Source organism: Copadichromis virginalis, linkage group LG18 (genome assembly GCF_057382275.1).
Source record: "Copadichromis virginalis isolate Kocher_CV1m ecotype Utaka linkage group LG18, C_Virginalis_male_GT1.1, whole genome shotgun sequence".
Lineage (NCBI taxonomy): Eukaryota > Metazoa > Chordata > Actinopteri > Cichliformes > Cichlidae > Copadichromis > Copadichromis virginalis.
Window position 1 is genome coordinate 33,247,157 of NC_140635.1, and position 10,631 is coordinate 33,257,787.

A 10,631-nucleotide genomic window follows, 5' to 3' on the forward strand; every position below is an offset into this window, starting at 1 on the left:
AAAAACATTCCCTGTAAAAATGGCTTGGTTTAAAGTTTGCTTGGTCATCTGGTCTGATTTACTGCTACTGTTCATGTTTATACTATTCTACTTGTTAAAAATAACAAACAAGTAGCCTACAAATACTTTGTTCCTCTACTTAAGTAGAATTTTCAGGTATCTGTACTTCATTTGAGTATTCATTTTTTTCATTTTTTTAAAAATTCTTTACACTTTTACTCCCTACATTTTAACACAAATATCTATACTACCTACTCCTTACGTCTTCAAAACAGGCTCCTTACTTTAGGTTCAACTGTATCATTTATAGCGATTATTAAAGTATAAAAGTATAAAAGTGGGCGACACCAGTGATATTGTAGTCAGGATCTAGCTTGCGCTAAAGAGAAATGAGCACAAAGAGTGTAACATTTCTACACAACATAATTTTTCAACAACATTTCTATCAGCTCGACAAACATCACCAAAAACACAGACTGGAATTTACCATGTTTCACTGAGCAGTTCTTACCCTTAAACATAACCTCTCGTCTTCCTCTCCTGTCCTTTCTTTTCTTACATCTTTCTCCATCTCTGAGTGAAGTTAACGCTCTTTCTTTTATCTCCCCGAAAAAAAAAAAGTCAGCTGGAGCTTTGTCTAGTGACACATTCTGTAACAAACTGCACACAAAATAATATTCAAAGGTTATCTGTGATTTTATCATTTTGAATCCCATATTTTATCAGTATATGATGTATTTTGATAAAATATTTATTTTTTATACTGTGAAATGTCCTGAAAAACAAAATATACAAAACAGTATATATGACATCAAGGACCCATGGCACACAGCTTTGCAGGTAGTTTATGTTTGTTTATGATATTTCCACGCGTGGTCTCACAGCCTGGTTTTTTAACTTTAAACCCCAAAGTAGCCCCTACAGACTTGGTCAGCATCTGACAAAGCGTGGGGACAAGAACAAGAAGAACTGGAGCAAATGGTACTACTGTACCATGCACTAATTATGTTTCATGAACATTCAGGGTAGTTATGTGCAGGATAAACAGGTTAGCTTGCATCAATCTGGTGAATTTACAGTAAAACACTGTGTTAGCCTGATACTCAGTGGCTGTAGTTGTCAGTGTTAGGTTACATGTAGTGTAGATGATGGATTTGCATTTAAGCTGATGATGCTTAGATTCATTCACTGAATGAATTCATCCACCTGTCTAGTATAAAGGCAACATCCAGTATACTGTTAGTGTAAGAAATGAAACTCCACCGAGATGGCTGTGAAACACATGTTGAAGTCAGTCGTTTAAATCCACAAAGAGCAGCAGCTAAGCTGATCACAATTTGTCTACTAATGCTCAAGCTTACATTCGAAATTATTGTGAGTGTTAGCATTTTCCCCACGTTGAGCCAGTACAACAGATCTTAGTGTTCCCCCACTTGCCAAATCTCACTTAACATTCTTTAAAAGAAAAAAATATTTTACTTATTGTGTCCTAAACAACAGATTCAAGCTGGGTGCATTCATTAGAATTTAGATTTGACTAATATGTGTATTCTCATGTACTAATATCATTTTAATATTATATTAATATAGCGGCAGGTCCAGTTATCTATGCATAAAAATGGTTAGTAGAATTGTCCTTCAAGGAGCTGCTTTTCACTTTCTTTTTCTCTTGTACTTGAGTAAAGAAGTTTAATCACTACTCTTCAACTTTTACTGGAGTATTTTTTTAATGCAACTATTGTACGGTTACATTGTAACATCTCTGAGTGAGAGACTATCTCTCCACTTCATTACATATTCCATATGTACGGGGTGTAACGCCACGGCCAATGGGGGTCATACCCCGTACATATGGAATATGTAACAGAGTGCAGAGATAGTCTCGCTATGATAAAGAACTGCACTTCTGCTTTAGAACAGAATGTCTATATTTTGCCACCTCTGGCTACAAGTGACAGGACTGTAGCTTTTGGCACTTCTTCATTGCCTTGAAGTCCACAGCAAAAAATCTGGACAAAACAGAAAGTGAGCAAACTCGACCAAATTAATGTCTCTGTAAATCTGCTTCTGTGTTCTCCATTTGTCTTTCCAGTGCTGGGTTGATTTGGCTGTCACACAATTCTAGCTTTCAAAGGAAGAGCAGATGTGAATCATCGGTTGTATGTAACAGAAAAGGTAAATAAACATATTTGACATGAAAGAATTAAGAGGTCTGATAACCCACACTGTACATCTGTTTGTTTGGAATTCAATTTATTTTACAGTTAGTTCTCAAATGTTTGTTTGTTTGTTTTTTAAGTTAATTGCAGTGATCGTGATTTGGTTGTTTCAGTTGTGCATCCTCCACGTCATTACCGACAGCCTTTATGTTAAGTAGTCCCAAACCAGGCCTCCCGGGGCAGTACCAGCTGGGCCCCAGGCGGTACCAGCCCTGATATAGTCCTCTCCAGCTGAGACAGCCAAGAGCACCCCCCAGCAGCTGGGTGGGGAACTGAGGAAAGTAAGCTAAGAGACAGAGCAACAAGAAGATCCAGAGCCAGAGCAGAAGAACACAGAACAGAAAGAGGATTCTCAGTGGGGCATCTGAGATTCCCCCAAGGCTCAAATAAGGTCCAAACACAGCTGTTTCCTCTACCAGCAGCAGGCAGCAAAGGCAGAGAAGGAAAATGTCTTCAGAAACCTCATATCCCCTCCACAGCATTCCAGCTTTCAGACACTCAGACTTGCTCTCCCCCTCTCGCAGCACCAGCAGAGTCTGGCCATTTGTGACCACTGTTCCAGCTTCTAAAGGTTCATAGCAGCTTCCTGTGGCATTCTCCAGGAGGTCCAAGAGTTTGCAAAAACCAAGCCATAGTCCACCGGCCACCGCAAGCCGTGAGAGGTGGCGGATGGAGAGAGACAGGGAACGACGGACGGAAAAGGAGAGGAGGAAAACAAAAGAGCCAACAAAGATGCAGGTCCAACCCCAACCAGAGTGCAAGAACATCCTGGAAGAAGGAGAACAGAGATGAGAGCAGTGGAGACAGGACGTGATGGAAGAAGAAATTATATCGACTGAATATGAAATATTAAATATCAGGACAGAACAAAGTTGACAGGAAGTGTAACAGGAAGCAGTCTCACCTGTAGAGGAAGTGATTCTTCTTGGCAAAGATGCTGTGGTGAGACACCCAAAGACTCAGCATGGGACCGAACATCACCAGTGCTGACAACAACAGGTGGAAGTGCCGCCGGAACAAGGTGGTACCCATAAACCTGGCTGCCAGGTCTGTCAGGACTACAAGGACTGTGCTGAGGAACATTTGGACCAAAATGCTGACTGAATTTCAAACAATATACAAAAGCCACCTGCTGCTCGCTGTGTTTGTGCAGATTATCCACCTCAGACCCAACAGTGTTCACTGTTTCATGTGATGAATCTGTAATCCTCTACAGAATGCATGTAACGCTAACCACACATTACATTTGCAGAAGAATTCAAGAAGAAACAAGAAGAATTCACCATCTTATGTAGTCCAGGAGATAGTAGCAATGACCAGACAAATGCAAATGCACAATAAAGTCACTGAATTTAGGGAAACAAACTGCAGTTTTCAAAGATTAGATCCATTGGAGCATGATTATTAATGATGATTGATCCTCCAGAAATCCACTGTTGCTTAGGGGTGTGATAAAAGTCCACTAATGTTAGCTGCTGTGACGTTAGTATTTACTTCCAGGGGTATGTATGAATGAATTGACAACTGGCGTTTGACAACCCATGAAATCCAGCCCTAAAATTCTTCAGTCCAGCAGGCACTTCTACTGAGTCAGGGAAGTTTGCTGTTCTCCATTCACAGCTTTAGTTCAGAGCTGAGTGAGCTTCTGTTGAAGAAGTTCTCTCCTTCCTGGTTTCCTGCCATGCGACTGTGAGACTGTGCGTTTGTCACTGGTCACGCCTGCACTGATTCTTCAAAAATGCAGTGTCAACCCAGCTGTGACACTCAGAGACATCCCATAGTTGTAGCTCCAGAATACTCTTCTGCTATCTTCAGTGTAACAGTAGCTTCTCCCTCAGTGCTCTTGTCATTCACAACCACCCAATATGTACATAGTGTGCTCTTACCCGTGTCACATTGCTCATATTGGAGTAGCTGAAGGTCGAACCACTGACATGGATTCCTTGACAGTAAAATGGATATCATGGGGTTTCAGATTATTCACATTAATGCAAAGCAAAGTTAAAGGGTGAGAGTAAACTGAGCAATGCTGACTTGAGCAGCGTCATGAACCAGAAGTGACATCAATTAAATTAAATGTGTCACATTATGTGTGTGTTTGTATGTGTCCTGGTGTATTAATAGCTATAACCTTTGTACTGTATCTGAGCTGAGGCTCAGCTGCTGTAGAAGTCTGTCTCTGTCAATCACTTGCTGTCCTTTCTTGCTCTCCGCGGTCTGCTGTCATTCTGTTTCATTTAGTTTCTTTAATTGAGCCAAATTGACCAAGGCACTTCTGTCCTCTCAGCACCCAGTCACTTAAAGTCCACAGAGCTCTCTCTGTAACAATTTCTGTTATACACAGTGATCCTTCAACTCTTAGTGGCTCTTACATCATACCAATAAATGGCACTATTATTATTATTATTATTATTATTGTTGTTGTTGTTGTTGTTACGTTGTACTGTTGTGCTGTTTTAGCATGCTCTAAATAAGTCCAGTTTTTCTTATTTTTTTCTTATAATTTCATCTGCATTGGTTGTTATTAAGTCTTTGTTTTTGTTTACTTTTTAAATATATAGCTGTTTTGCTTTTTAGTCAGATTAATTTTCAGTTATATTCATACTACATATCAACTGTATGCCATTCTGTAAACTTCACTTTCATTTTAAGCAGCACTAGATCTTTCCTGCTTAGCAGTCTCAGTGTTGTTGCATTAATTACTTACAGTCAATAGCTTTGTCTTCAATGTAGACTTCATAGAAAATTAGTTCTGATAAATTCAATATTTTGGGAAATACATTACATAACTGTAACCAGCATCTTATGAGCAGGCTTTGTTGAGGAAATCCATGACATGAAAGGATCTGAATCACACTTTTTGATACCTGACCAAGACTATGTTTAGTGTGCTGAGTAAGTTACAAAACGTGTTTGTGTTCTAGGAGTATCGTTACAGGCCACAGTATTCCCCCTCTGTCTTTTTATGTCACTGTAACTCTTTCAGCATGTTCTTTTTTAAGCCCTTGTTCAAGATTGGTGCCTACTGTCAGTCCTGCCTCCTGTACTGAACCAATGGTCCAGTGCAATCCTCCAATGAAGCTGGACAGCCTATGTCAAGACAACACCAATGCATCATTAAGATTAGTCTGCTAGAAGCAATGAATAGTGGATAAGCTCCGATGAATGGATAAACAATTAAAATAGAAAGCTTCAACTATATATAAAACTATAGTTTTATAGTTTTTGTAAGCATGAAAAAAATGATGAGAACTCAATCAGCCACTGAAATATGTTCAGTATTTTTATTTACTCTCATTGTATTACCTAAACTAATGTCTCTATTAGTGTGTGTGTTTCTGTGTTATGTGTTGTTACACTGTAACACCGTCTGATTTACAGGTGTATAATTTTACACAGACTGCCGCATCTCTCTGCACTGTTCAATATTTTGGCTAAAAGGAAATACCAATCTCATCATTTTCAAAATGCCACCTAAAAAAGCAAACCCAGGAGTTGAAGAGGAGTTGGAGGAGATTAGGAAATCGCTTAATTTCATGTCTGATGAACTGAGCAAAGTGGCTAAACAACAAGGTATGCTACATGACCTAATGGATGAAATAAAACAACTAAAAAACCTCATAAAGGACAAGGACAAGAAAATAGACGACTTGGAACGGCGAATCGAGGACCTTGAACAATACACAAGAATGGATGATTTAATCATAAGTGGTCTGGAGACGCAACACCGAACCTACGCCAGAGTAACAGCTGGCGGAGGTAATGACGGTGAAGATGCCCCGGTAGAGGAGCAGCAAACGCTTGAACAGCAAGTGATAAAATTCCTTCAAACGAAGAATGTAAGTATTCAGAGCCATCATATTGCAGCATGCCACACGCTCCCCAGAAAAGACAGTAAAACAAAGCCAGCAATCATTCTTCGGTTTGTGAGTCGCAAAACAAAGATTGAGTTACTGAAACAGGGTAAGAAGCTAAAAGGGACTGGTGTGTATTTAAATGAACATTTAACGAAAAAGACTGCTGAAATTGCAAGACAGGCACGCATCCTGAGAAAACAAAATAAGATACAAGCGACATGGACGAGGAACTGCAAAGTAATGATAAGACTAAATGGCAATCCCGAAGAAGTGAAAGTTGTGATGATAAGAGAACTCAAAGACTTAGAGCAATATAAATAATCAGGAATCTGCTATGGAATCTATTGGAAAAGTGACGATTGGATAATGAACAATGGGTATGGAAAGTATTTCTGGCCTTATGGCTCAAAAACAATGGAAACAACAACAACAAAAACACATAAATGACAAGTTTGGACACAGATTATAGGTTTCCATTTGGAGATATTGAAGAGGAAGACTTTGATTATGAAAAGGACTGTCAAGGTGGTTATTTTGCCACACACGCTGAGAAAACGAATTTCAAAACGTTTAACTATGCAGAGCACAACATGAATGACCCTGAAAGTAGCATTGACCCAGATACCCACTTCTACAATAACACCAATAATACTTGTGAGTACTATACAGATGACCAATTCAATGTGAATATTAAAATGGCAAATGCATTGTCGGTCATACATTTCAATAGTAGAAGCCTGTATAAAAAATTTTCTAAAATTACAGAATGTTTAAGTAAGTTAAAAAAGTTTAATATAATTGCAATATCAGAAACATGGCTCGATAATGAGAAAGTTAGTGAAATGGGACTGGAAGGATACGAATTATTTACAATGAACAGGTTAACGACTAATGCAATGGAAAGACATGTATCTGCGGCAAGCTGTGCAAGAACCAGCGTGGCCTAAAGGTCCATCAGGCTAGAATGAAATGTTTGGAGCGGCAGAGTGAGGTGCAACGCACAGGTCCTGAACCTGGTGAGACGCAGGAGGAGCCCGGCCAGGAGGCACCCCACAGAGCCCAGTCCCTCCATGCACAGGACTCTTCCAATCCAAGCAGTGTAGTTCCACAACAGCGGATTAAGTGGCCCCCAGCCAGCAGCCAGAGCGAGTTGCAGAAGTTTGATGAGGATGTCTCCAACATCATACAAGCTGTGGCCAAAAGAGGTGCCGACAGCAGGCTTAAAACAATGACCACCATCATAGTCAGCTACGCCTCAGAAAGGTTCGGCCTGATCGAGAAGTGTAACAACAAGACCCCTTGCACCATGAACCGCAGGGCCATGAAGATTCATCAACTACGCCAGGAGCTTAGGAGCCTTAAGAAGCAGTTCAAGAACGCTGATGCGGAGGAGAAGCAAGCTTTAGAGGAGCTGCATAACATCTTGCGGAAGAAGCTGATTACCCTCCGTAGAGCAGAATGGCACAGGAGGCGAGGAAGAGAGAGAGCCAGGAAACGTGCAGCTTTCATTGCTGATCCCTTTCGATTTTCCAAACAATTGCTTGGGGTCAAGCGAAGCGGGCAGTTGGAGTGCTCAGCAGAGGAGGTGAATAACTTCCTTCATGAGACCACGAGTGACCCATTGAGGGAACAAGACTTGGGACCAAACAAAGCTCTCATCAACCCTGCCCCACCATCAGTAGAGTTCAAGTTGACGGAGCCAAGTTTGAAGGAGGTGTGTGAGGTCATCAAAGCAGCCCGCTCAGCATCCTCCCCAGGTCCCAGTGGCGTACCCTACCTTGTCTATAAGCGCTGCCCAGAGCTGCTCCACCACCTGTGGAAGATCTTAAAGGTGATATGGCGGAGAGGGAGAGTTGCTGATCAGTGGAGGTGCGCAGAGGGAGTCTGGATTCCCAAAGAGGAGGATTCGAAAAACATAAACCAGTTTCGGAGTATCTCGCTATTGAGCGTGGAGGGGAAGGTGTTTTTTAGCGTTGTCTCCCGGAGATTGACCGAGTTTCTCCTTAGAAACAATTACATTGATCCATCAGTTCAGAAGGGGGGAATCCCAGGAGTTCCTGGTTGCCTAGAGCACACTGGTGTAGTTACACACCTTATAAGAGAAGCACATGAGAACAGAGGCGACCTAGCTGTATTGTGGCTGGACCTAACTAATGCGTATGGGTCGATCCCACACAAACTGGTTGAGCATGCTTTGCACCTCCACCACGTCCCCAGCAAGATCAAGGACCTAATCCTGGACTATTACGCCAATTTCAGGCTTAGGGTCACTTCTAGGGCAGTTACTTCAGACTGGCACCGACTCCAAAAAGGTATAATAACAGGCTGTACCATCTCAGTTACGCTCTTTGCCCTGGCAATGAACATGGTGGTAAAGGCTGCGGAGGTGGAGTGCAGAGGGCCGTTAACAAGGTCAGGTGTTCGTCAGCCCCCATCAGAGCCTATATGGATGACCTCACCATTACAACATCATCAGTTCCCGGGTGTAGGTGGATCTTGCAAGGTCTTGAGAGACTCATCTCATGGGCAAGGATGAGTTTTAAACCTTCCAAGTCAAGATCGATGGTACTGAAGAAGGGCAAGGTGACGGACAAGTTCCGGTTCTCAATTTCAGGAACCATTATTCCATCCATAACGGAACAACCAGTTAAGAGCTTGGGGAAACTCTTTGACTCCAGCCTGAAAGACTCTACTGCTATCCAGAAGGCAAATGAGGAGCTGGGAGCGTGGCTTATTAAGGTGGATAAGTCCGGCTTGCCTGGAAGATTTAAAGCCTGGATCTACCAGCATTCCATCCTGCCCCGAATCCTGTGGCCCTTGCTTGTCTACACAGTTCCAATAACTACTGTGGAATCCCTTGAAAGAAAGATCAGTGGCTTTCTTCGTAAGTGGCTGGGACTTCCCCGCAGTCTCACCAGCGCTGCCTTGTATGGGACAAGCAACAGCGTGCAGTTACCCTTCAGTGGTCTCACAGAAGAGTTCAAGGTGGCTCGCACACGAGAAGCCCTACAGTACAGAGATTCTAAAGACTGCAAGGTGGCATCAGCAGGCATTGAGGTAAGGACAGGAAGAAAGTGGAAGGCTGAGAAGGCAGTTGAGGTGGCGGAGTCACGCCTAAGGCAGAAAACACTAATGGGGGTCTTAGCAACAGGGGGAGCAGGCTTGGGGTACATCCCAAAGGCCCAGGTCAGCAGGGCACAGGGAAAGGAGAGACACCAGCTACTCCAGGAAGAGGTCCGAGCAGGTGTGGAGGAGGAGCGAGTAAGCAGAGCTGTAGGCCTTAAGCGGCAGGGAGCATGGACAAGGTGGGAGAGCACCTTGCAGCGCAAGGTCACCTGGGCAAACATCATGCAGGCAGACTTCCACCGGATCCTATTCCTAGTGCAGGCAGTATACGACACTCTGCCAAGCCCAGCAAACCTCCATTTTTGGGGAAAGAGCGAGACACCTGCCTGTCCCCTGTGCTCTGGAAGAGGGACCCTAGAACACCTCCTTAGCAGCTGCCCAAGGGCCCTGGCCGATGGTCGGTATCGTTGGCGGCACGACCAGGTGCTCAGAGTAGTTGCTGAAAAGATTGCCTCAGCAATCAGCATCAGCAAGCATCAGCAGGCTCCGAGGAAGGCAATCTCTTTTATTAAGGCTGGAGAGAAACCCCAGGGGCGCCCACATTTGACAACTGGCCTTCTCAACACAGCCTCTGATTGGCAGCTACAGGCTGACCTGGGTAAACAACTAAAGTTTCCTCAGAACATTGCAGAAACATCACTCCGGCCAGACTTGATAATTATTTCTGAGGCCTCAAAACAGCTGATCATGCTGGAACTCACAGTGCCCTGGGAAGAGCGGATTGAGGAGGCTAATGAAAGGAAACGAGGAAAGTACCAGGAACTAGTGCAAGAGTGCAGGGGAAGGGGCTGGAAGACTTTCTATGAGCCCATAGAAGTGGGTTGTAGGGGCTTTGCAGGACGATCACTCTGCAAAGTTCTAGGCCGGCTGGGCGTGGCTGGGGCAGCCAAGAAGAGGGCCATCCAGGCTGTGAGTGAAGCGGCAGAGAAAGCCACAAGGTGGCTGTGGATTAAGAGGGCTGATCCGTGGGTAGCTACTGGTACGCAAGTCGGGGCCTGATCACCCCCGGCTGGGTCGCCTGGGCGAGGGTGTATGATGTTGTGAGACCCGAAACACCTGATGACCCTAGGATACATCACTGAAGATGCGTACCAGTGCATCCAGGAGATGTGTCTTTATAGTATAGGGTGAATAAATAGTTATGACAGTGATTTAAAAAGGTGTAGTTCATTTTCCTTGTTTAAAAACATGTTTAAAAATAGAGTATTAGAAAAATATATAAATCAAGAATGAAAAGAACAAAAAGGAGAAAAAAAAACAACAACCTCTTGATTCTTTACTTTGATGTAGTTACTTATCTAAGGTGGAAAGTTTTTTTTTCTTTGTTTTGTTTGTTTGTTTGTTTGTTTGTTTGTTTTGTTTGGTTTTTGCTTTGTTTTATTATTTTCTTCAAGCCCTGTGTACAGGAGCTGCATACAAAAAGATATTT

At 42.9% G+C, this 10,631-nt stretch overlaps 1 protein-coding gene and 1 pseudogene across 1 annotated transcript; one reads left to right on the forward strand and one right to left on the reverse strand.

Annotated features, from left to right (window-relative positions):
* Window positions 1-1,011: 1,011 nt before the first annotated feature.
* Window positions 1,012-4,281, reverse strand: fitm1l (fat storage inducing transmembrane protein 1, like). Its single transcript, XM_085438673.1, has 2 exons — window positions 3,124-4,281; window positions 1,012-2,987 (listed from the first exon to the last, which is right to left on the reverse strand). The coding sequence occupies exons 1-2, from the start codon at window positions 3,300-3,302 to the stop codon at window positions 2,300-2,302; spliced, it is 867 nt and encodes a 288-aa protein (XP_085294799.1). The 5' UTR covers window positions 3,303-4,281; the 3' UTR covers window positions 1,012-2,299.
* A 3,013-nt stretch (window positions 4,282-7,294) lies between these two features.
* On the forward strand, window positions 7,295-10,322 carry LOC146688350 (uncharacterized; annotated as a pseudogene).
* Window positions 10,323-10,631: the final 309 nt, after the last annotated feature.